General features: G+C 56.4%; 1 protein-coding gene and 1 long non-coding RNA gene across 2 annotated transcripts in view; one reads left to right on the top strand and one right to left on the bottom strand.

The window, feature by feature from the left end:
• JPH3 (junctophilin 3) overlaps positions 1–25,831 on the bottom strand; it is a 51,288-nt gene that overhangs the window by 13,046 nt on the left and 12,411 nt on the right. Inside the window, exons 3-4 of the mRNA XM_067004299.1 lie at positions 21,557–22,334; positions 2,761–2,885 (exon numbers count right to left, since the gene is read on the bottom strand). Coding sequence (XP_066860400.1) covers positions 2,761–2,885; positions 21,557–22,334 — 903 coding nt within the window. The remainder of the gene's footprint in view (positions 1–2,760; positions 2,886–21,556; positions 22,335–25,831) is intronic.
• LOC125184148 (uncharacterized) lies at positions 11,502–13,043 on the top strand. The gene is made up of 2 exons (XR_007167572.2): positions 11,502–12,472; positions 12,575–13,043. It is a non-coding gene; the product is annotated as an uncharacterized lncRNA (long non-coding RNA).

Raw genomic sequence — 25,831 nt, forward strand, 5'->3', positions numbered from 1 at the left:
CCCTGAAATGCATCTAATTGCAATTGCTATGGCTAGACAAGAAATGAGTCTCAAAAAAAGGAAGAACTCAATTTCTTACCGTGGTTTAAAAATAAATGCTCTGAAGTGCCTGCTCTAATCTCTCCGCTTCTGCCGAGCAATTTTCTCTAGTGCATCTTCTTGGGGAGCCGCTGGGACGTGCCTTCGCCCGCAGCCGTCCCCGCGCCCGCCGCTCCGTGGTCCGGATCCGCGCGGGGGACGCCGGCAGCGTGGGGATGGACGTCCCCATCGGGGCACCCACAGGGGAGGCACACAGGAGCAAGGCTGCTTGGAAATTTCCCGTCGAAGCCATTTCTCGATGGGAAATAGGGCTTCCGATGGCTGCCAGTGTTTTTTTGGATTACTCGCCGCAGGAAATTCTGTCTGTGTTTTGGGACGGTGCTCAAATAGCTCGGTCCTTGTTTGTTCCCTGCGTGTCTGGATTTCCCAGGATTTATCTGGGGCCCCCGGGCACTTCTTGTACCAGTGGGAAAATGTAATGAAGGAGAAGGGTGGAGCTCAGCCCCTCTGTTTTCATGCAGAATAACTCTCTGGGAGCTTTCTGGGGAAAACACAGACAGGTGGGCTTGTGGCTGTTGTGGAGTTGGTCCTGCTCCCGCCGTCCTCCTGGCTCACAGGTGGGAAACTGAGGCAGGGAGGGAATAAACGGCTACGTAGAAAGGTGGTCGTATAGCTCAGCTAAAGGCAGCTACTGACGTGGGCTCACCCAGAGCCACCCTGCTCGTCCCAGGCTTTGACTGATCTTCCCCAGTTCGGCTCTCCAGGGCTCTGGCTGGAGGTGCAGGGCCTTGAACGCTTCCCACCGGCTCCGACCACCCTAAAGCCACCTTCTGATGGCACAGCCGGCCCCAGCCTGGTCCCACCTCTGCTCCCTCCCCTTGGCACCGACCCCAAGCTCCCCTGGCTCTCCCAAGCCCCGTGATGGAGGTGCCAAAGCCCCACCGTCCTCCAGCATCCTCACCCTGGAGACCCGCACTAGGGAACGCACTATTAAGCATCCTCTCATCCTAAATCTTCCCCACCTAGACCTGCAGTGAGCTGTTTCTGCCTCTCCTTCTCTACCCAGTTAATCCCTTGGGGTTTGCAGCCCCGGCCGGGGCTCGGGGCCGAGGGGTGGCAGCGCCAGGGGGGTGCGGGCGGTTCCTTGCGGAGGAACACGACAGATGCAGGGTGCCGTCTTGCCGGCGTTCGACACCCGAGGATGTTCAACAATTATTCTGAGCTAAAATTAGCCAGGGAACACGTGATGTTCCTGGAAGAACCGTCGTGAGAGCGCTACGGAGGATGCGGAGCACCAAATCTGGATTTCCAGCAGGATGGAGGCAGCCGTGCCCGGCCACGGCGTCTTCAAAGCCAAGCACGCGCCCCAGGTTTCCCCACGTCTTGGATGGCGTGTTTGTTTTTTAATGTGCTCTGAGTGGAAGCTCCTTCCCCCCCCCCCTCACCCAGGTGTGACCCACCCAGCCACCCCGAGCCCCACCGCAAGCCGAGCCCCGCGTCGCCGTCTAGCAGCTAGTAAAAAATGCATCACCTAAAAATATCTTTTCAAGAGGTGATTTAAGACAGCAAAGTCTCTCGGCAAAGAGGAAATGGAGACGAGGAATATCTCAGGGCTGAGGAAGCCCCAGGGACCGTGCAGCCCGGCGAAAGAGCTCAGATCTCCGACGTACAAATCGGAGGTCTGCAGGGGGAGGAGTGCCGAGGGGTGTTTGAAGAGGGCTGCGCTTTCTCCTGGCAAAGCCAGGCTGTGCAGGGCTGGCAAAAGATGCCAGCATCCCTCGGCATCCCTCCTGCCCAGCCTTGGCCACGCTGCTCCTGCCGGGGACCAGCACCCAGACGTGAGTCACCAGCACCAGCCCTCAAGCGACGAAGATGAATGAGCAATACTCAGCTAAAGAGCTGGAGGGGGGGGATAATGATAGATGCCTCCTAATGAGGGTTCGGTGCAGGGAAAGTTTTGAATAAAACCATTCAGATATATTAATTACTATGTTAATTATTGCCATGGGGACTTGGATCTCTCCCCTCCCACCCCTTGCTAAGTGCAGCCTTGGAGGGGCAAATCCTCCCTGGGCTGCACATCCCTGGCTTGTCCTCCCCGAGTCTTTCCTGGCACCAAGACCCTCCTCTGGGCACTGGCTGCTCCTCTGCGGCCGGGGCAAGCCTCGTTCCAGAGAGAAATGCTGGAGATGTCGGAGGGAAGGAAAATGCTTCCAAACCTGGCTCTGTGTGCATGTGAGCGCATGAAAAGCCGTCAGGCAAACCCTGAATGCTCGTACCCTGACACCTTTGCACATGCACGCCGATGGCTTGCACACCCAGGTGAAGGATTAGACAGGGCACACTTATAAAGCCCAGGCATTTGTAAGAAGGCACAAACCAGGCTCTAGAAGCCATGGGGGTAAAACTGTGCTTGCCTTCAGGATCGTTTGTATTTGCGTTTTACTTTCAGAGCTCTTGGTTTGTGGTTTTTGTTTTTGTTTTTGTTTTTGTTTTGGTCTGCGCAACCATCGGAGGCTATACATTAAAAAAAATGGGGCTGTTTCAGTGCAAAAAGCCAAGATCTCTGCAACAACATGAGTGCATGGGGTGGATTGAAAGACCGCCGATAGACCCAGCCTCCGTGCAGGGCTCATTTTTGCCGGTTTTATCACAGAGTTTATCATTATTTGCAAACCCTGATGCTGTGCGGGGCCGGCCGGCGCGGTATCGTGCACTGACCGTTTTCCCTGTGCTGGAAGGAAGGCGAAAACTCTTTGGCAGTGATCCTGGCGATGCGCGCTTCCTCCTGGGCTTTCTGCGCCGCCGTCACGGCCGCCTCCGCCTTGGCCCGGGAGTGGGAGGTCCTGCAAGGCAACAGAGAGACGGGGACGTGTGAGCAGGGGGGGGTCACGGCATTGCCTGGGGGTTTCCCTGGTCCCCCCCGCAACCCTCACCAAAAAGGGTGATTTTGGCGGAGCTGCACCCAGGGATGTCAGAGGCGTTGGTGCGCGCGGCCCCTTCGGGTGCTCAGCTCCGAGCAGTCGTGATCGCGGAGATCTTTAGTGGGGTTTTGGTGCCGTGGTTGCAAAAAGGGCCCTGTTAGGTGCGTGGTGAAGCTTTTGGTCTGCAAAGCACCGAGCGTCCCCAAGCCTTGCCGTGGGCTTTTTGCAGCCCAGCACAAGGAGCCTGCCAAGAAAACCACCCAGCATCACTCAGCTGGGCCCTAAACCAAAGCCCTGCCTCCCTCCACGGACCAAAGGCGAGGAAAGGGGACAGAGAGAACACAGAGAAACCCAAAGTGCACCCAGCAAACCCCACATGGTGGAGGAGCTACCCCAGGGATCGGGATTTGTTTGGGAACAGGTGATAACATCTATAACGTGCCACCCCCGTCAGCTTCGGGGGTTGAATTTCTAAATTTCCAGCCGGCGTTTTTTAACCAAAAATGCTTGCGTTTGGATGAAAAAGATTGCCCCCCCTGCCCGCACATACTGTGCGTAAAGCAGTGTGTAAATACAAGCAGGGTTTGTCACCAAGGCCAGGAGGGGTTGGTGCCCCTCCATCGCCCCTCGCCGCACCTTGAGCGGGGATCTCCCCGCTGGGGGCGAGCGGCTGCCCCCTGCTCTCATCCATCCCCCACGGACCCCCCAGGTGCCCGCGTCTGATGGCTCCGGTCTCACCCCCAGCCCCTCGGCACCGTTCCCCTGCTCATCCCCTGGAGCAGGTTTGTCCCTTCCCCTTCGCTCAGCTCTCGAGGCACTTTAAAAAAACTGCCTGTTCCTACCCGCCCCGGTGCAGGCAGCGTTATAAATAGCTCAGCTGATTTCTTTTCCCTCCAAAAGCAGGCCCTCCATCTCCTTTAATCATTTTTTTTTTTTTTTTTGCATTCTGCTGCTCTCTGAATTCCCTCTAATTTTTCGACATCTGCTCGGAGAGGAGTGCCATTTCTGACAGGCTCCTATAAATGGAAAACGGGGCCAGCAACGTGCCTCGCGCCGCACCGCGCCGCACAAGCCGGGGACATGCACGTCTGTGCCCTGCTGCTTCTTCAAACCCAGGCAGGATGCCACCAACCCCTGCCCCCAGAGCCACCCTGTCCCTTGTTTTTAAGTGCTAGCAAGTTGTTTTTGCTCTAGTAAGTGTTTTATGTATATAAATCGGCTGCTCTGCGGTAGCTGGCTATGCATACAGCCCCTTCTCACAGTGGTGGCGGAGGTGCAGGTCCCCCCCCCCCCCGAACAATGCAATAAAAAATTGGTTGAAAATGTTTCAAAATCTGGGCTGTAAGGGCACAGTCTTTTCCAGCTCTTCTCCATGCTCCTGCAGGGATGGAGGGGTGGACGAGCACGTCACTGGCCCACCCCCTGGCAGAGACCCCAGATCAGCCCTTTTAGGAGGATGCTCAGCATCTGGAAGAGGGGGATGCCAACTGCTCCTCGTGTTTGACATGGATGTGGTCGGTGCAAAAGGCTGGGGTGCCAGTCCCGTCGATGAAACCGCCCCAGTGCCGAGAGCAACATCAGCTGGGGCTTGAAATTAGGATGCTGGCTCTCTGAGGTTGTTGCAGGGCCTGGCTTTTTCCGTGGGGGCTTCTCAGTGGTCTGGCCGTTGGCTCCCGATGATCCCCCACCCGTCTCTGCCTCCGCTCTGTCCTCGGTCTGGAAGCTGTTGGGGAAGGGCCCGTCCCTCCCATGCTGCAGCACGTTCGTACGGCAGGCTGCCCGTCCCCGCTGGCCTGATACGAAGGATTAATAACGTCTGGTGGTGTCTGGACCGAACTCAGCAGGCAGGATTACACGCCGCCTCCCGAGTCTCCTCCCTGGGGAGGCAGCTGGAGGCAGCGATCCGTCACTTCTTCCAGGGAAGGAGGCTGGAAGCTGCGTGTGCCACGCAGACCTAGGGACAGGCAAGTCAGGAGGGCACGCTGGAAGAGCACACGGGGAGCATCCACACCATGCTCCCCTCTCAAGGACCCACGGGCTCCCATTTCTTCACCGAAATGGGCCAAAAAATCCATCCCTTTGGGGAAGATGTATAGCCATCTCTGGAAAACTCGCTCCGGTGACTTCTGGGCTGGTTCATCCCCGTGGATCGGCCCAGGACGAGCAGCGGCTTGGGGGTTCAGCCCAGGCAGAGTTAAACCCAACCCCGTGAATTAAACCATCTCCGATCTGAAATATTCTCAATGCCCACAAAGCTGATACAACTTCGAGCGCGGCGCAGAGGCGCAGGCAGGCTTAATTGTTTGTAATGCTCTCTAAGATGCTTGCAGGAGAGGCGCCGTTGGAGTGAAAAGCAGAATTATGATGATCTATACATTGCATAATAAAATACATAAGTATTCCCAAATAAATGCAAGTAATCCAGTTAGTGCTCGCATGACTTTGTCACATACTAAATTTAACAGCTGTCTCCTTTCTATATGCCTGCTGCTCATGGCGTGCACTAAATCTTAATTCCCCAGCTAATTGCTTGACTTTCTTTCGGTGTAAAGCGGGTCTTTCTCCCCGGCACACAGAGAGCCCTGATCTACTCACGCTTCTCTGTCGCAAACGGGGATTTCTGTGGGATTTTGGCCAAGTCCGAAAGTGGACAGCGGGTCAGAGGAGCTAAATCCTGGAACGCAGGGTCAAAATGAGGCTGAAGCTGTCCCTTCGTTACCCGTGGTGTCCTCAATCCTGCAAGGAGCCGGCTGGACAAGTGCTGTTGTTGTTTGTAGGGACACGGTGCCCCTCGCACCCCGTCTTACCGTCTGAAAGTCCTGCTGGAAGATGCTCTGCTGGGTTTCCTGCACCGTCCATGGGGCAGCACGGGGGAAGGAGCACCTCGTCCTGGGTGATGGAAATGGCTGGAGTGCCCAACATCATGCACACGAAAGCAAAGGGACTTTTGAGGATGGCTGCAACCCCTAAATCCCATTTCAGCACGCCAACCGACCCATACTGGAGGTGTTTCGGCGAGGACGGGGCTGGGAAGAGCGAGAGGGGCGATGCCGGGGGCGGTTTGTAGCTACCAGACCCGCGGTGCAGTTTGGTCCCCGGCTGGTTTGGGCAATTTCCTTGGTCGGTTTGTGCCAAGCTGACTCACTGCGCTCCGAGGACGGCCGGGCGAGTGGTCAAACTGGCAGGAGGAACTGGCAGAAGGCAGGGGGAAACCGCAACCACGGAGATTTCTGCAAAGCTTTGCAGATCTCCTGCGATTCGGCCAGAAGTGACGGGGGAAGGGATAATACCTGCGAGCGGCTCGTAATGCCAAGTTTATCAGCTCCGGCTAATCTATACGAGGCTGGAATAAAGTGATCTGAAAGGAAGGAGCTGGCTTTTCAGGAATGCCAGCGGTGACTCCAGCCTGGCTTTGCGTGCACAAAGGGCTTTTGCTGCAAAAACCGATGCCACAGTTTGTGGCACCCAGCAGTTTCAGGAAGAAACCAAGTAAAATCAAGACCAGGCGAGGCTCGAGTGGGGTCTGGGCTTAGCAGAGCGCTTTGGTAGGAGAACAAATAGTTACAATGCTTAAAAAATAGGCTGGAAATTAGAGCAAGCTTGTGGACTATCGGAAATATTTCCGGAATGGAGTTGGGTCTGGTAAAGTGGTAAAGGTGATGCCTGTAATTGCAGGGTAATGGTGACCTGGTGTCACAAGAAGGGTGAGCCGACAAGAGACTCGTCCTCCTTGCTCCTTTTTCTCATGTTCTTGATGAAAAACAGGCTTTTTTTTTTTTCAAGAAAAATAAGTAACAGACTTTTTGAGAAAATGTATGTCCTGGGCCAAAGGCAATTGAGTGCTGGAAGCAGGGGGAAATTTGCATTATTCATGGTTTAAATGTGAAAAAAAAAGCACGATACAGGCGACATTTCTGGACAAGGAGGTCTGTTTCCCAAAATTCATGTGGCAGCTCTTGCTGGGCGATTTCCATTCTGCAAGTGAAGGTGTCCCCTGCTCAGTGGGGTTCGGGCTTGCCAGGGAATTACAAAACTGCTGCTTTCCTGCGCCTGCTTGCCGGGACCCTGCTGCGGGGATGGAGATCCCCAGCTCTCCCCCATCCCGTACTGGGAGCTGCTGGAGACCTCTGAGCCCCTCGGCTTCTCCCCCTTCTTTTGCATTTGCTTGGCTCAGGTGGAGGGGCAGACAGAGTGAGCTGAGTGTCCAGCCCTTAGAAATGGAGGAAGGAAGCCGAAATCAAGCTCCCTCGGGATACAAAGCTCTGCGAGAAATTCCCCCGTGGCAGAAATCTCGACACCGCTGCGTGCGAGGGAGCTCGGCTCCCGTCGGCGTCCCCTCAGCAGCCCCTCCACTGCCTGGCTCTACAGCACAGATTTGTCGCAGCATCCGACGGTGCAGTGATCAGCTGAATGGAATGATTAATTAAAAGAAGATGATTGAAACCGCTCCTGAAGCCTTCTTCTGTGCAGCTTCCTCTTTTAATGAGACCTCCTCGTGCAATGCAAAAGGAGCAAACCCTGCCTTCTGTGTTTTCACGAAAAATAGCCTACCTGTCCAGGTTCATGGTGCACACAAATAATTATTGTTATAGGTAATGAACGCCAAGAAATGGGCTGATTTTGGCTCTGGCACCCAGGGGCAGCAGGACAGCCCGGATCCTGCACCCATCACTGCAAACCCCCCCCGCATGCCCTCTTTGGTGATGTGCCAGGGGTCCTGGTCCTCACCGCGGACACACTCTGGGGACCCTGCAGAGGAGCACCGCTCACCTGTCAGCATCCTCGGTGAGGATGGAGTTAAGCACCCGCTGAGCTCATCCCGGGACACAACAAACAGCCTCGAGTTTTCCTAAGGGGCCGGGCTGGCTCCATTGAATTCACTTTGTGTCTCAGGTCAATATGTAATCAGGCTTTTTTTCTTTTTCTTTTTTTTTTTTTTCCCTCTAAATGCATCTTTATCTTCCTATAGGAGGCATGTTTTCTCCCTCCATTACAGAGGGTCATGTGTTTTTCAAATGGCAAAATTCAATTAACACACGCTAGCTGCAAGAAAATACTTCAGGAAAAAATTCAGTGAGAGCGTTCCTCGGGGCATTGAAGACTTGGGGCTTCGCTTTCCCCTCTGGCCCCGGTGACCAGCTCTGTTTGGCACGTGGTGGCCGTGGTGGCCACAATGGGGCCGGCCACCCACGTGCAAAAACCAGGCTCGTGTGAGCGCAACGCGCTCAGCTGCGTTGACTTGGCCGGGGTTATCCTGCACTCCCACCAACACAGCTGGGAGCAGGATCTGGCCCTAATTGCAGCAAGCCGAGACGCACCGAGGGGCATAAAGCAAAAGTCCCCGAGTGATCGATGCTGGGAAGAGACCCCCAGAGCCAGGGGGAAGAGGGCGAGCGCCGGTGCGAGCCCCTGCCGGGGCCACCCCATAGCACCCCCTGCATGGGATCCGCCACTGCGACCAGCCCCGGGGCTGTCTCAAACCCTGAGGTTTGGCTGCTTTTCCTGCTCTCCTCGGTGGGACAAACCGGGCCTGAATTATTAATAGCTGCTGCAGACTGTCTGGCTTCTACCTCTGCGGGAGCAGCGCTGATTTAGGGCAGAGCGCGGCCGCGCGATGCTGCTGGGGAGAGCTGCAGAGCCCGTCCTGCATCCCTGTGCCCCCAGGCTTTGGCTCAGCATCCTTCAACAGGCTTGCCAGCCCGCATCCAGCACCCTTCTGGCCCCAAAAGGCCGGCTCGATAACCGTGGTAGCTGCCACCCAGGGCTGGGCTCTGTCTAGACGCTTCCTTGGGGGAGCTGGGAGATGGCAGCAATTAACAACCTGTTTGTTATTTTCCCTATCTGGCGTTTATTGCCCTGATAAAAACCCACTCTCAATTCCAGCTTGACTCTTTTCACGGCTCTCCTGGCTTGGTTGTTATTGCACTAGGCTTGCCTTGAGTGATTTGTGAAGGCAGTAATACAGTGCCGGTACTCAGGGGGTGGAATATTAGACACACCAATTAGCTATCTGTGCATAAATCCCCATTTACCTGCTTATCGCGAGCGTATTTGCCTTGCCCGCTTCCTCCGCCCGCTTTTCCCTTTCCCACCCATCCCCTCTAGCTGGAATCCCTAATCAAGAGGCAGAAAGCAGCTAATGTGACCTCTGACATGACGTAATGCAGCCGAAAACGTCTGCTCTGACTCCGTGCAGCCAGACAGCGAGCAGGTGCTGTGCATAGCAAGGAGAGCGCCTGGCTGCCCTGCTCCACGGCCAGACAGCCTGGCTCTGGCCCCAGGGATGGAGATTTGGGGTGGGGGAGCAAAGAGCCCCAGCCTGAGGGCACGCATGGGTGATGGGGAGCAGGCAGAAGAGCTTGGCCACCGATATGCTGGGGCTGGCCAAGCAAGAAACTTCCCATCATCAGCAAACTTCCCCTAAGGGGAAGGGCTGGGGTTGCGCGGGGCAGCGGGAATGGTTATTCCAGGCGAGGCAGCTCTGAAAAGCTGCCCCGAAATCACATTTCAAGCGAAAAGTTCCAAAAAAATAAAAATAAAAATTCAAGCTGCCGAAGCCTGAAAAAATACTCGCTGCAGCTGTTTGATGTTGCCCAAGAAATACAGCCCGATGTGGAAAATACCTTGGTCAAAAGCCCAGAGCCGATCCTCCCCGTGGTTTGACACAGGGAGACGTGGGGAAGCCGTTCCCATCCAGCATCGTGGGGAGCGGGCGCCTCTGCCCCAGCTTGGGGCTCTCCCAAATTCATGGGAATGGGGATGGGGCCAGCTCCCATTTAGCTTCTCGCTCCAGGCTCCTGCGCCAGTTCTCTTCTACCTTTGCGGTTTTGGAGCTTACGAATGGAGGGCGAATTCGCCGAGGCATCATTTGCCCATGCAGCGCCTGGGACCCTGAGCTGCGTCCTCCCCGGTGGGGGACGAGAGCCCCCGAAGGCTGTAACACCACCATCCTCCTGTGCTCTCCTTGCCATCCTCCCAAATCGGCCATGGGGATGCTTGTATTTGTATTTTTATCCCTATCACTGCTAAACAAAAAGCACCCAGCACAGCCAAACTGGCCTAAAGGGCTGGGGCAGAAGGGGCTGGTGGACGATTTTGGTACCCAAAGGCAAACGTGCCACCGCTGGCCAGGACATTCTCCAGCATCCCCCCTGTGAAGGGGCGTGCAGAGCCAGGCAGACCCACGGATTTCCCTCCCCGTGGCTTTCCTTCCTTTCCATCTTTTGCCCCCTGGCAAGGGCAAAGCTGACGGGCCTTTCACACCGGAGCCGGTGCGCAAGCTGCCGCGAGACGTTATTTACAGCCCGTGAGATAATTAACATCTGGAGAGGGAGTCTCATCTCCTGCCATCTGTCACTTGTAATGAAGCTTCGGAGGATGCGGGTGAGCGACGCGGCCGGGCAGCACCTGCCCGTCCCGGCGCTTCGGTCCCTGCCACGGAGCCGTGTGCTGGAGCTGGGCTTTGCCTTGCAGGAAGGACAAGAGTGACGATAACCGCGGTCCCACCACTGCCCCAGCCTGACCGAGCGAAGGAGAGAACAAACTCCAGCTCTAGGGATGGATTTTCCCATTTTCCTATGAATTGGGAACAGATGAGGTATTGCAGCGACGCTGGGAGCTTTGTTAGCTTCTGGAAAGCGATGGTTGGCGATGCAAAACCTGCAGGAACCCACTTGGAGCAGGGTGTGGGAAGAGTTAGCTCCAAGGGAGGGAAAGGAACGGGCAGGGAGATGTTTCCTTCTTTCCAGCTGCTGTGGTTTGGATGGGGTGGGTTCCCATGTTTTTACTGGATAATTGTCATGTACATAATGGAAAAGGCGACTGCCCATTCGGAGACTGTGAGAGGAAATGGGAAAACACTGACGTCCCTCTTCATCCCCTGTTCTCGCAGGGCGCCAGCAGACAGCCCTCCTCGCACACGTCCCAAAGGCAGAAACACGCCGCAAACGCTCCGCTAGCCCTGTGCAAAAAATAGCGCATTACAAACGATCCTGCCACTTCCAGGCAGGAGGCAAAACAGTTTGGAAGAAATCTCTAACAACCTTTGGGGAAAAAAAAAAAAAAAAGAAAAGGAGAAGAAGAAGAAAAAGCCCAAGAAAAAGCAAACGAAGGCACAAAAATCTCCAAGGAACCTGGGCAGTGCTGGATGCTCTGCACACTGCAGATCTATACCGTCTGTACTAAAAGCAAAAACAGACCAGCAGAAAAGCCCTACATCAATGCCGCATTCGGGTGGAGATTTTTAAATGCACAACAGGCCAAGTTATAGCTCCCAGAGCAGCCGTAACTCAGCCTGCCTGGACATGTGGAGCGTTTACTTTGGCTGTACATGCTGCTGCCTGTGATGGCTCCGGGCTGGATCCTGCGTTCTCGTCGCATCGCCCTGTCTGACGTTATCCACCCGCCTGGATTTACCGAGGGAAAGAAGGTAGAGGTGTGATGATCACCCCTAGCCACTAATTTGGGCCAAGCTTCTTAGGATGGGCTAAGGCTGGTGGACAAAGCCTGGTTTGTGAGACCCGGAGGATGCCGGAGGATTCCTTTGCTTTGGTTGTTATTTGGCCCGCCCCATGCTGCGGGTCTAAAACTGGAGGATTTGGTGGGCCATCGGCATCCAAAGCCACCGGGCTCCCCAAAACAGCCCATTCCTCCCAAATTTCCACACCCACCTCCTCAGCCGGTGGCTGCCATGCATGGGATGGTGTGGGGTGGAAATGTCAGTGCCAGAGGTGCCAAACAGCACAGAGGGAAACTAAAGGAGGGTGAAGGGAGCCGGGGGAGCCTCCTCCAGGCACAGCCCGGCCCTTTGGGAAATGCAGAGATCTTTCCCTACAGCCGAGGGAGAACCGCTTGGAAGAAGAGAATCTGGGGAATTCCCACAGAAACCTCCAGGTGAAGATTACAGGCTAGCAGGGCAGATCCACCAGTTGAATTTCAGTTTCATTTCGATGTCTAAAAAAGAATGAGTCAACCCAAATCCTGAAGCAAAACACAACAGAACCACAAGGAAAAGTCTTTTTTTTTCTTTCCCTAACCCTTTACCCCTTTTGTGTTTTGGCTGAAGCGTTCTGGCAGTTTCACAAGTTTTGGTCACCTCAAGCAAAACAGACATTTGGCAAACAAACTTCCCAGGCATTTTTTTTATTATTATTATTTTTTTCCTGCTCTGGGAGCCACAGAAGCCTGAACGAGGCAGGGTAACGCCGAGCTCCTCACCCCTGTGCGGGTGTGACGGAGACGGGTGATCCGCGGCGTGCCGCTGGCCACACGCACCTTTACCCAGCCAACCTTTAACCCCGTTTCAGAGCAAACTGCAAAAAAAAATAATAGTCCGGAGCCAGCGAGGGACTTGTTTAACTGAACTTAGTATTTTAGTTCCAGCACGGCCTGAAGCCAGGCCAAGGCATGGCCTCGGGAGCGCTGACGGATGCTCTCCAGCTGTCGGAGGAGAAGTGCGAGATGTCCACCCTCACCCTCTGGGATTTCTTGGCCACCTCCAGCGCTGTGGGGTAGGAGACAGCACTCTTTTCTGGGTGGTGGGACACGGGACTAAGGGACGGGCTGGATGGTCCGGTCCTCTGAGCGATGGCAAAATGCATTTCTGCCAGCAGGGCTGTGAGGGATGCGCAGAAACCAAACAATCCGCGCCTTGCTCCACGCAGCCCAGCACCGGGCGATTCCCTGCCTCCGCCTGGAGCCAGGCACCAGCCACGGGCACAGCTCCTGGTGCCTCTTGCCACGTTCAGCCTCACCGGGACGGAGCTGGGGGAAGGCAGAGCCAGCCCCACGTGGGACGTGGCAGCATCGTCTCCATCCCTCCTGCCACATCCAGCTCATTGCTGGCCGTGCAGGAAGGCACCAGGCACGTTGTACCAGAAAACTGGAAACACAAGAAAATGCCAGCCTAGAACAAAAATGCTCCCCCCCCTGAAAATTGCTTAATGCCGTTCTGGAAGGCACCGAGCGGGGATAAGGACTGGGGTTCCAGGCCCTGTGCAGTGCGAGCGCCGCCGGCTGCAGCCCCAACGGCTGTGGGAGAAAAAAAAATAAATAAAAAAATACATCTTCTGCGTTGCCACAGCGACGAGCAGCTCCTGCCTGCCTCAAACTTCAGAGCCCACCCAGAAGACGCTTTCCTCACCTCCGCTTCCCTGCCGCCTGCACGGGTTCCTCCTCCCTGGTGCCCGGGCAGAGGCTGGGAGCCCACAGACGAGCTGCGCCCCCCAAAAACCCCGCTCCTCACGAGGCGCCTCAAAGCCTGCCCGCTCCTGGCTTCGCTCCACGGCCGCGGGTGCTGTGCGCCCTGGCGCACCCCAAGCATCCTGCGGCATCCCCTGGACGGGACGCAGCCTCTCCAGCAGGAACCCTTTCCAGTTCCCCAACTCGGGCGCGCTCCGGGGATGGCAGGCAGCCCCAGGTTTGCAGGTCTGCGCCGCCCCTGAGGCAGAGCCCGTGAAAATTTCCACTTAAGCAACCAGCAGCACAAGAGGGAAAGGATTCAGAGCCCGGCTCTGCCAGGAGAGAAGCTGGGTTCTTAATTATTTATGCTTCACCTCCGTGCTACGGTGATGAGAGGCAGAGCAGACAGACAGACAGCAGGAGCAGGCTGCAGCCTCTTTCCCCAGAGAAGCCATTTATAGGATTCGGGTGAGCCGGAGGGCTGCAGACCCCTGCCCAAATCCTGCTCTGCACCTCTCCCCTTGGGAAGGTGCCCTCATGGGGTGGAGCACCCACAGCAGCTCTGTGTGAGCACGGGGAGGGAGTTAGGAGATGGGTAAGAGGCAGACGCCGCTTGGGCATCCCAGCTTGCAGCCAAGGGTGGGCAAAAGGAGCTGGTGCAGGAGCAGGTGCCCTCCTGGAGGAGGGGATGGAGGTGATGAAGAGGAAGAATGGCTCAGCTGCCCTTTACAGGGTCTGAGGAGCTGGAAACCACCACTGACCCAACCCCGTGTGGGTTTGCCACCCCGGGCGGGTTTCGCTCTCAGGCTGGGTGCCAGACGTGCTCCAGCTGAGCAGAATTAAGCCGTCTCCCGCGTGGGCTGCTCCCGATGCCGAGCCTGGGGACCCCCAAATAACGATCCGTGTCCCTGGGGACATGGACGGGACGAGGTAGATTCGGGCTGTGGCTGCAGCGAGGGTCGCGTCGCCGAAAGGGGCAGCGGAGGCCGGGTGGAGGTGAAGCCAAAACCATGGCAGAGCGCGGGGCATGGCCGTGTCACTGCTGCGAGGGGATTTTTAGGGTGTTCAGCACCCTGAAGAATCGGGACCTTCCTTAGTCACAACTTTAAAGGGATAATCAGTCGGATCCATGGGTTAAATCCCCCTGGGATTTTCAGGGGGGAATTCGCTTAGCAGGGTGTGCGGTCAAATCCGTTAATTTCCTGGATTAGGAAGCCAGGACAGCTTGTCATTTGTCCTGCAAGGAGGAGGCGACAGAAACCCCATTGTTCGAGGCTTTCCAAACTCTCTGCAAGAGAACTGAGGGACCAGGAGCCCCCAGCCCAGGCTCTGTGACCCCCCCGGCGGCGCTGGTCCCCCCACCATCAGCATCTCCAAATCTCTGGCTTTGGCAGAGTGATGCTCGACAACACCAAGGAAAACATCCCATATTTTTACCCAGCTCTGCTTTTTCATCTCAGTTGTGCTCTCGATACTGCTTTTGCCTCTCTCCAGAGAGGCAAAGGAAAGGAGGACCGGGGGGGGGGGGGGGACGGGGGACGGGCGCACGGAGATTTTGGGGTTGTTGCTGCAGGGAAGGAGGTGGGTGGGAAGCTGGGGCGGGAGCAGCGCAGCCGGCAGGAGCGCATGCCAGGGAACCGAAAATGGGAGCTGGGAGAGGAAAAAAAGCACGCCGGCCTCTCACGAGACGGGAAAGCAGCAGCAGGGCTTGGTGCAGCACAGGGAGCCCAGACCTTCCCCTAAAAATCTGGGTGCACAGCGTCACCGGGGTGATGACGGGGTGGGACGCTACATCAGCACCCCGTGCTTGGGCCCGGCTGCTGGCTTTTGCGTGCCCCCGCCAGCTACCGGGGTGAGGATGAGGAGGGAGGAAGGCGACGGGGCTGCGAGCCAGGCAGCTGCGCAGGCTGGGGGAGGATTCCTCCCTTCCCTCCTGAAGATCGCGGAGAACAGCAACGCTGCAGTTTCTGCTCGTTGAATAGGCAAAGCAGCAGGAAGGAAAAGCAGGGGATGGTTTTTTTTCTTTTTTTTTTTTTTTTTTTCCTTGTTGATGGCTTATTTTTTTTTTTTTTTTCCCCTCTTACGAAGGGCTGCTTCACCTGTCACACCTACGGGGTGGCAGCACCCTGCTCCCCTCCCATCAGCACGAAGAGGCCTCACCATCCTCCCCTTCACCTCCTTCCCCTGTCCCAAGCTGCAGGGGCAGCCTGGGCGTGCAGCGAGCTCCTGCCTGCCCCACACTGCTGGGGAGGCTGAAATCCCCCTGCACTGGGCTGGTTCTGCCCCGCAGCTCAGCCCAGCAAAGCTGATAAAAGTCCTGGGTTAGAAACCAGGCAGATGATCCGGGCTGAGATGGGCTGCCGCGCCTGGAGGAGGAGGAGGAGGAAGATGAGGAGGCAGCCACCAATTTGGGCTCCCCGCAGCTGTCCCCCGCCTCATGCCCCGCGCCTTGGGGATGCTGGTTGCACGTTTGTCTCGGCCCCTTTCCATCCGATCCCACTGTAAAGGCACCAGCACACCCAGACCTCCCATCCCGGGGTCTTTCCTTCCTTCCGCATCCCCCAAGCCCCTCTCCTGCTCCCCCCAGGCTATCGCAGCCCCTCCAGGGACCGTGGCTGACCCGGTGGGCTCCTCGTCACCGCTCTGCCCGTGTTACTTCATCACCACCCAGCAAGGTCGGAACCGATGAAAGAAATGCACGTCGCACGCCTGGGCTGTGGATTTGGGGTGGTTTAGCTGGCGCTCAGCTCAGCGTGCGGGGAAGGTGGTGGGAACTGCGAAGCTGGGAGCGATCCTCGTGGCTGAAGGACGGGAGAGCAGCGAAGGAGGGCAGCTGGCAAAACTCACAGCAAGCTGCTCTGCTGGACATGTGGAAGGACCCTGCTGAGGTTTTTTTTTAAATGGGATTACTTTGCCCCAAAGGCACCCAACTTTCCACCCCGTCCGTGTCCCCGTGCTGCATCCCTCCACCCAGGCAGCACGGTGGCAGCTGGGGACGCGCAGGGCTGGCCCTGCACGAGCGTGCCAGCTAGTCCTGACTTTTGACACGGCCACAAAAGGGCTTAATGCCCTCAGTCCTGTCTGAGCAGGAAGTTATTACATCGGCGTTGCAGGAGGACTTGCTTAAACGCTCACGGTGCGGCCAGCAGGGCCTGCACGAGCCGGATTTGGGAGGGACGTGATGCTCCGGGAAGCTCCAGGGCTCCTCCGTTCCTCGAACGCCCTGGTCCCGAGGTGGGAATTGTGCTCGCTGTGAGTCAGAGGTACCCGTGTCGTCCTGGCTGACAGCGGGAGGACTAGCAGCTGATCCTGATCGCTGCCGCTCGTGCTCGCCTCCCTCCGTGTCGCACAGGGGTTGTTTGGGGCAGAGGAAGCAAAAACCCAGCCTGCTGCAAAGGGATTTACCCCTGCTTCAGCTGACCTCGGCCTCCGAAAAGTTCCCTCTGTGCTTGTCTCCCTGTCGTGCTGTCCTCAAGGAAAGGATGGAGAGCAGGGACGGAGGGTTCACGCCATCCCGGTGGGTACCAGACGATGCCATCGGTGACCCCATCAGTCCCAAATAAATGGGGGGTGGTGATGTCCTAACCCAGGCAGCCCCCTCCCACACCTGTGCCCCATTTCGGCTGCCGGCTCGTCCCCAATATCCCAGCTGGAGGAAGGGGACACACAACCCTTGGGGGGGCCACAGCGCTCCCCTTACCCCACACCCCTCATCCTCCCCGGCTCCATCCGCAACGAAAACCCCGCCGGCGGCACGAGGGGGGGAGGCGGATGCAGGCGCCCCGCGGCCACCCCCCGCAGCAGCAGGAAGGCAGCAGAAACCTGAAATCAAAGGCAGCGAAGCACAATCACAATGCTGCAGGCACAGGCCTGGGAGAGCATTAAGCAGCATTATGACGGCTCGGCGTACTGCCGGTAGTGACATTACCGCAACTCAAAGTGTTTGGGACCAGAACTGCGGAATCTGTTCTTTTCTGTGGGTTCTGCCTGGGCTGCATTTCCATTTTCTGAAGAAAATACCTGCTTGGCTCAAACACAACCTCTTGCACTTTGCTGTTCAGCTCTCCGGGGATTTTTCTTGCCTTCCTGCTTCCCTTTGTGTGCCAGACGTGGAAGGCGGCTGCGCCCTCACCGCAGCATCCTGAAGGAGCTTCAGAACATGATCCTTTACACAGCCTTGCTGCCAAGTCGTCTTTACTCACTTTCCTTCCTTCCTTCCTTCCTTCCTTCCTTCCTTCCTTCCTTCCTTCCTTCCTTAATTCCTTAATTCCTTCCTTCCTTCCTTCTTTCCTTCCTGCCTCCCTCCCTTCCCTCCTTCCTTCCTTCCTCCCTTCCTTCCTGCCTCCCTCCCTCCCTCCCTCCCTCCTTTCCTTCCTTCCTTCCTTCCTTCCTTTCCTTCCTTTCCTTCCTTTCCTTTCTCTCTCTCTCTTTTTTTTTTTCCTCCAGTTCCTCTTCCAGAAGTTGAATGACACCGTGCTAATTTGCAGCCTGGTTCCTCCTGAGAATATCGAGCTTAATTATATTTTTCTCATCGTCGGTGAATGGCTGAGCTATAATTACGCCCGGAAGCGCGTTATTTAGGACTAACCCAAAAGCCTCATCCCCTCCGGGGTGCAAGGGACCGGCAGCTCACAATGGGGGCCATGAACCCTGTGCCGAGAGCAGAGCTGAGCGCCGGCCAAACGCCACCCATCACACCTGCAGCATCACCAACGGCCCTTCCTCTCGTGGGTGGTTCATCCCCGACCCCAAAACCCTGACCTGTGAGAGCAGAAGGACCCAGTGCCTTGCATTAAAACCCCTGAAGTCCTCTGCAGAGAGCTGGGGTCAGTGCTGAGTTCCCTTTTCCTCCTGCATGGCCACGTGTATCCATCCTTGCCCAGCAGCTGTGCCGAAAGGCAAGGCGCTTGTCCTGGCTGGGTGTTATTATTATTATTATCACCAGTGCCTAGGGATGATTTAGGTATCACCATTATTGATACCGAGATGGGGTCTGGTGTCTTCAGCGCATCCTTCCCCTTCCAGGTAGGCTCTTGCCTTGTGAGACGGGAACGAAGCGCCCTGCAGCACGAAGAGGACGCCCTGCACGTTCATTTTGAACAGGGTAAAACCAGGCTCCTTCCCTCTCTGTCTCTAAAAACTGGTAGTTAATATCAGGATTTGTTTTTCAGGCCTGATCTGTGGCTCTTCTCACCCGTTTATTTTACAGGAACTATTTCAGCGAGCGGGAGATGTAAGAGGAAAGGAAATATTCCTTCCTTTTAATTGCACTGGAGAAAATTTAGGAGAGTCATCTACCAAACCTACAAACTACTCCTTAAATGAGCTTACTTTCTGTGTCACAGATAACATTGTACTTTGTTCAGACTAAAACAACTTTAAGAATCCAATTTACTTGTCTTCAGTACACTATGTTTTTAGCCTACTTTCCTCAGGAAATGGGGCTTACTTATGTGATTGTGCTGTTTATATATCTATATGCCATCACTCCCACACTAATAACTTTTGAACGTGTTGGCCAATTCCAACCAAATTTGACAGAGCAGCAGAGTTTTCAAAAATACTGAATTCTTACAAATTTAATGAAATACGTGGGTGGGCACATATTTTCCCCCACCAAGGGAAAGGCTGCTCAGTGAACCCAGCCATATTATTAGACAGAAGAGAATACACACACACACGGCTGTTATAAACCCCCCGGTGGCTGGTAAGCCAGGGCTCCCGTTGGTTTCAGATGCGGGATATTGCACCTCTGAGCCCCAAAGCATGAAACGAGAATCAGGATTCCTCTGTCAATGCCTCTACTCCCTATTTTTTTTTGCATTTGTCTCAGCTCGGACGACGCAGTTTGGTGCGGGCACTGCAGGAGAGTGTTTATGCACTTAGAAGCTTTAAAATTAATCATATTAATTACGTGAAAGCCTTTCGAGCTGGTTGTAGGTTTGTAAAACCTTGCTGTCTTCTGCTTCTGGGATGCTGGGATGCAGCCGAGAGACTGTCCGTGCAAAAACATCAAAATAAAAAAAAATGGGGAAGAGCTTGAACTGAAAGGCTGTGGGTTGCAGACACGGCAGCTCTCCGCACTTTCCGTTTCAAGGTCCTTGGCCTTTCTCCTTTGTGCAGCCAAATTACAAACCCAACAGTCCCCAAGACGGTGGGGCTGATCCGGCACCTTCCCCGCGTCTCCAGCACGCCCTACGCCCTGCAGCGCTGCCTGAACGTAGCCCAACAGCTTCTCTCTCTGCTGCTGAGTTCTGGGGCTTCAACGTAAGCCACGAACACAGGCAGCAAAACCTCCCAGGACGGGTGTCACCCGCGGATGCTCGGCCAGCTAATGCACAGCGCGCGTCACGTTGGAGCCTGGCTGCCCCCAGCTCGCCCAGCGAGGGCTGCGCCGCGCCGAGAATCGATACAGGGCTTTTCAGCACACCAGCAGCAGCCCTCGTGCACCAGAGGCAAGGGCTGTGCCGTGAAAAGAGCAAATCCTGGCGTGGCTGCGCTGTCTCCCTTCCTCGTGTGTCTATTCCAGGGCAGGCAGGGTTGGAGCGAGAGGAGCGGGGCTGCAGGATGCGCAGGGCAGGATGCTCACGAGCATCTGCTGGCAGCAACCCTCGGGGCGATGCTAAACTTGGGCTGCTTCTCTAGCGCTCGGTCTCTGCCGGAGCATCCTCGAAGCAGCGTGCTCCCATTCATTTATTTCTCTGCATCTTCATTGATGGTTAAAGGTGGTCCCAAATCCCTCAGCTTTTTTGTTTTCCCTGTGCACGCTCATGGCCATAGGTTGCATCCTCCCTGTCTGCTACAGGGGCACAAGGTATTTGTGCCCTGGCATTGCTATCGGATTTGATTTTTTTTTTTCCTTTCCTCCTCTTTCATAATTAGGAGGTGGAACATTGTATGCCAGGAGCTCATTAAAGCATTTCCAGCGCAGGGGGGTCACATCCCTTCCAGCTCCTGCTCTCGTGGCTTTCCAGGACCGGTACCGCCTGGGGACAGCGGATGCTCAGGTCTCTGAGCCTGCATCCCACAGCACATTAGAGCTCCTCATTTCCAGGGCTCAGGCCATTGTACAGAGGTGTTTGCATCCCCAGATCACACGGAAATATCTGCTCTTTCTGCTGCTCTGCAGTCTGTTTCCTACCTGGCATTCTAGTGGTTTTTTTTTTTTTTGGTGTCTTTTTTTTTAAAGCTTTGACAACTATTTGGTACAACATCAGCTAGAAAACATCATCAAGCCAAAATATCCTCCCAAAGCAGGCCTGGGAGTCTCATCCACACTGCAGATCAGTCATCAGCAGACATGCTGATAAAGATTTCAAGTGTGACTCTGAATACAAATGATCCAGACCCAACAATTAATCCGGCACAGGAGGCTGAGGAGCTGCCTGAGTTTTTCCCTATCCCCAGCCCCTTCTCCCCAGCCTGGCTGCTACACGTAGCGCTTGCTCAGAAAGCAAAAAGAAAAGACCTTGCTTTAACAAACCATTCCCAAAACGTGATGCAAAGGGCCCTGATCTCAGCAAAAGAGCCTGTCCTCTTTGGCTCACCTCTCTTCTGGTTGCTCACTGCAGGTCACCAAGCTCCAGGCACAGTTTGGGAGCCCGGCACTTGAGTTGGACCTTATTTCAACCAAAATTAGACATCACCCCGTTTTTTTTTCCCCCTCTTCTGCTGGTTTTCAGCTGGATCTTTGGGGTACTGGGGTACTGGGTGGCTTCCTGGGGCTTGTAGGGATTGTCAGGGCACCCAGACCTGCTGCTTTCTAGCAGAACCTCAGGCAGGGCAAATCCTCCCCAGGCATCAGCTGCAGCCTGCGATTTGACTGCTTTCCCACTCAAAATCCCTTTCAGGAACAGAAATGGCAGGGAATCCTCCCGGCGCAGGCCTCAGGGTGGCTTCTTTGGGCCGTGTCAGACAGAGGCTATGGGGAAAGAGCGTCGCAGGAGCTCTTCTGCTAAGGGCATCGTCCTGCCTATTATAGGGGGCTAGGGAGCAACAGGTAAATAACCCAGCACGTCACAGGTGACAGCCACACGTGCCACAAGGTGACCCCAAAGTGCCATCCCGCCACGCTGCAGCCACCCTGACGCACAGCCCCCAGCGCACGCACTGCTCTGGGCGACCCTCCCTTGCCTTGCCAGGTGTTTTGGGATGGTTGGGCACCAACGGCCTGCTTGAGGTGAGCAGGAGGGACGCTTCAGCCCTGACCCACCCCATTTTGAGCAACACCCACCAGGCCTGGGCAAAGCCTGGCTCCAACAAGCAGCCCAACAACACGGTCCACATTGCGCCGACCCCCAGCAGACACCCGCCACAACACCTGCCTGCCTCCAGCAGCTTCCATCAAACATCCCCCGGGCATCTATAACACGCCAAGCCTCCCCAAAAGCCGCAGCCATCGGGTGCCACCTTACCTGGAGGCCGCGATCTCCGCTTTCTGCTTGGCGATGGTGGCCGCCCGCTCGGCCGCCTCCACGGCCCGATCCACCTTCTCGCGGATCTTGCTGGCCCGCAGCGGGATGAGGTTCTTCCTCTTGCCGCTGACCAGGACGTTCTGCTTGTACTTGCCCTCCTCCTTGGTGCCGTCGGGGAAGGTCATGCAGCCGTAGCCGTGGCGCTTGTTGTTGGCCCACTCGCCCTCGTACTTCAGCCCGTCCGAGCGCTGGCTCACCCCGAAGCCCGACCGCTTGTCGTTCTTCCACTCGCCGACGTAGATCTCGGTGGTGGTGGCATCGATGTCGTCCTCGATGACGGAGAGCTCGGCCTCGCCTTCGCCCAGGCTGATGGTGGAGTTGATGTCGCTGGCGGTGGAGCTGACCGTGCTCATCCCGGCCTCGCTCCGGAACGAGCTCTGCTTGCTCCGCTGGCTGGCCAAGGAGCTCTTGGACTCGGACTTACGGAGCTTGAGCCCGCTCAGCAGCGACCGTCGGAAGATGCCCTTCTTCTTGCTCTTGAGGATCTCGGCGTCGCTGTGGGCCATGAGGACGAAGCCGCCCCGGGACACGGCGGGGCTGCCGGCCACCGCCGGCGAGGAGTCGGGGTGCAGCGCCGTGCCGTTGGTGTGCTCGCTGCGCAGGGAGTTGATGGACGTCCTCAGGGGTGACCTGATGACCGCAGCCATGCCGTAGGGAACGCTCTGCCGGACGCCGTACCCCTGGCGCATCCCTCCGACCCACTGGCCCTGGTATGTCCCTGCGGAGAGGAGGCGAAAGCAAAGAGGGGTTTCATGGCGAGGCATCCTGCGGGTGAGCGGCAGCATCAACGCCCCCCCAGAACCCATTATTATTGGGAGCGTTTGGAGTCCCAACAGCAAAGTGCAGCTCTGGATCCCACCCCATCACCGTGGTTGTAAATTCACATTGCAGGAGGGGAAAATAAAATATCAGGGTGGGACTCCAGCACACGCTACAGCTGCAGCATGGGGATGTTAGGAACCAGCCAGGGCACTGGGGCACACTGAGCCTTCCCTAAAGGGACTGCCCCTTAGATCCAACCTGAGTTTGTAAAAGGATCGGGCAGGGAGATGGGAATTGTAACCAGGATCAGAGTCCAACCCCGTCTGCTGCCAGCAGTGATCAGAGTGGATGGTATATTACTGTGCGTTTATTTATATACACAGCGCCTTTCATCCAGCGTGTAGCAGGAGGGAGCGGCTCTATAGAAATAAAGGCCTCACGGGGAGACATCCATGTGGTTATTATCCTCAGAAACGTGCCCCTGCCTGAACTCCTCCATTTGCGTGGGCACTCGCTGAGTTACTTAACCGGCAGTTAGCGGGCTGGGACGCACGCAGCACCTCGCCGCGACGCCGCTGCTCCGGCGTGCCGAGGGCTGTGCCTGCCCGAGAGCGGCCGTGCTGGAAAACGGGGCCAGAAGAAACCAGGCCGGGTGGGAAAACACAACCCAGGAGCGATCCTTGCCCTGCCCACCAAAATGCGTGGTGGTAATCAGCTCTCCCTGCCCCGGGTTTATAATCCCTTCCCATCCCGAAGCACGGCGATTGGCACGCTTTGTAATTTTATCTCGGTCAGTTGAACTGCGGCGCTCGTTTGTATTCTTAGGTCAGCTTAATCTTTTTGGGGCTGTCTCGCGATGCAGTGATGCACCGCCTGGCTAAGCCCTCGCCGGGAGGATTTCAAGCCCCAGGCAGGCTCCTTGCTCAGCCAGTGCTGCCGAGCCCAGCCCGGAGCAATGCTGGAGCGGGGCTGGAAGCTGCCGGCACCACGCAGTGTCAGGGCAAGGGAGTCTTAAACAGTCTTAAAATAGTGAACCTCGTGTGAATCAGACCGAAACAGCCCTGATAAAAACAGCCCGGCAGATCACCTCCGGCTCAGTCCGACAGCGACTTTCCATCCCTTCTCTGCACGAGATGATCTTTGCCCTTAGCAATCAGCACCCATCAGATCCACCTGAGCTGTCTCTTTTGGCAGCAAAAATATTGTTCCCTGAGACATCCCCGCCTTGCTGCAGTGATTTCCCTCTCGGCAATTTCCAACAGCCCGGCAGAAAGGATTAATAAAACGGGCAGTGCTGGCTGTCCAGATCGCCAGCCCGGAGAAACCCTACTTCCACTGCAAGGAGCAATCCCAGTGCTGGAGCTGGGGCACCCTGATGCCCCATTTAATTCCTCACCCTGATCTTACCCCAGGGCTCCCTTAGCAGGGGTTATCGCTCACCGCTGCCTGCCTTTTCCATCAAAATGAGAATTTGCACCACCCTTCTGTGGGTTTAAATGCGTTTCACTCTCGATTTATACATGGGGAAAGGTGGAAAGAGATGAGGGCTGCTGTTTTCCCCAGTGCTGGCTGTGGTTCCCAGTGCCCTGTGGTGGGCTGGCCCCAAGGACAAGCACCCAGAGGCTCAGGCACCCATTCCTGGTGCTCCGATGTTACCCCCGCGTACCCCCAAAAATGCTGGCTCCAAGCAAAGACTGCCTTGGAGAAGGGAGGCAGGGCCAGGCAGGCAGGATTTACCGAGGGTTTATAGGATTAGTGCTGGGGAGGGAGCAGAGTGCTGGGATTACGGCGGCACCGGCAGGGCAGGGCGAGGAGCGGTGCTTGGCTCTGGGGAGAAGAATAGGGGACAGACAGTGGGATGGACAGCAGAGAGCATGGAGGGGATGCTGGCCATGCCCTCACGTTGGGATTGAGCCTGTGGGCAAGGGGGCAGGGAGAAAAGGCCCTGCTTGGGATCTGTCAGAACCGCCCTGCCGAAGTCCTGGCCCCCTTTTCCTCGGCGACCCTCTCGCCCTGCTCCCCAGCCCCAGGCAGGCCCTGGGACCCCTCCACCTCCCGGCAAATCCCTAGCTGGGGAACCAGAGGAAAAGGAGACATCGTAAAGCAGGCAAGGCCCTGTGCTGCAAGCCAGGGGCAGCGGCAGAGAGCAGAACAAAGCCGGCTCGGAGCAGGCACGACAGCGCGGCGCAGCTGGAGCAGAGGCAGCAAATTGGTCCCAGCAGGTTCCAGCTGCAGCGAGTGCCTGCGCGCCTCCCCAGCAAGGCCGAGGTGCCCGGGAAGCTGTCGTCTTTGCACGGCCTTACAACCTACTCCGAGGATTGCACGGCTGCCAGCAGCAGTTGCTGCATCTGCTTGGCACGGCGGAGTTTTCTAAGCACAAGATGCGAGGACGCGAGGAGAGCCACCCCATCCTTGTCCCGGCCACGGCACGGAGCAGCTCCCAGCGGAGCATTCCCAAGCCCCAGATTTTGTTTCCGTGGCTGTTGTTGCTCTCCTGAGCACTTCCCCAGCTCACCTCCCCAGCACCCTTCAGGACAGCTGGCCGCCTTCGTGGGCATGGCCAGCTGAAGGTGCGTCCTTCCAAGGAGCTGAGTTCTTGGAGTCCCCCCCTCCTTCCTCGCCCATCAGCACTCCTTCCTTCGTCTGACTTCATTACCTTTTTTAAACCCCCTAAATAGCCCAGGATTTGGCCACGAGTGCTGGAGGCACTCAGAGCCATCTGATCTGCATTGCTAAGCACCGTCACCTCCTCCCCTTGCACTGCTCGGCTTAACCTCTGCCCTCTCACATTTGCAGATATGTGCACAAAGCCCGATCGCGCAAGGAGCCCGGAGACTCCTTCTCCCTGCAGAGGAAACGGGATTTTATGGCTTTCCACTTTCCACGACCACCGAAGCAGCAGCCATTTCTGCTTTGCAGCTCTTTCCTTGCTATCAATAATTGCAGAATGCTTCCCAAAGCATTAATTGCATGAGGTTAATGGGGGGATCGCACAGGGGAAAATGCTGCATCCCCAGAGCTGGGCGCTATGCACGGATGGGAGCAGAGGCACAGCAGGAGAGCGCTGGGCAGCCAAGGGAAAACATCTCAGCCACCACTGTCCTGCTGGAAAGAGGGACGGATCCTGCCCTGGGAGTGGGAATTTTGCCATTTACCGTAACGGCAGCAAAATGAGGGCCTGAGGGGATAAGCAGAGGGGGAGGCCAGGCTGCGCTCTCTCTTGCAGTGGTTTTACCCCAGGGAAGATTTCCTGACTCCTGGTGTAACCACTCCAGAGGGATTTGGCCAAGAACAAGGTGATGCCAACAAAAGTTGGGATGCGGGCATGCACGTGCCCGGATGGGAGGGGAGGGGATAACCTGAGCCTGGGGGAACGCAAATAAAGTTATCCTGAACGACGGCTCAGCAAGAAAACTTCCAGAAAACAGCAGATGGAGCGTGAGAGAGGAAATG

This window comes from Anser cygnoides, chromosome 12, assembly GCF_040182565.1.
Source record: "Anser cygnoides isolate HZ-2024a breed goose chromosome 12, Taihu_goose_T2T_genome, whole genome shotgun sequence".
Classification (NCBI taxonomy): Eukaryota; Metazoa; Chordata; class Aves; order Anseriformes; family Anatidae; genus Anser; species Anser cygnoides.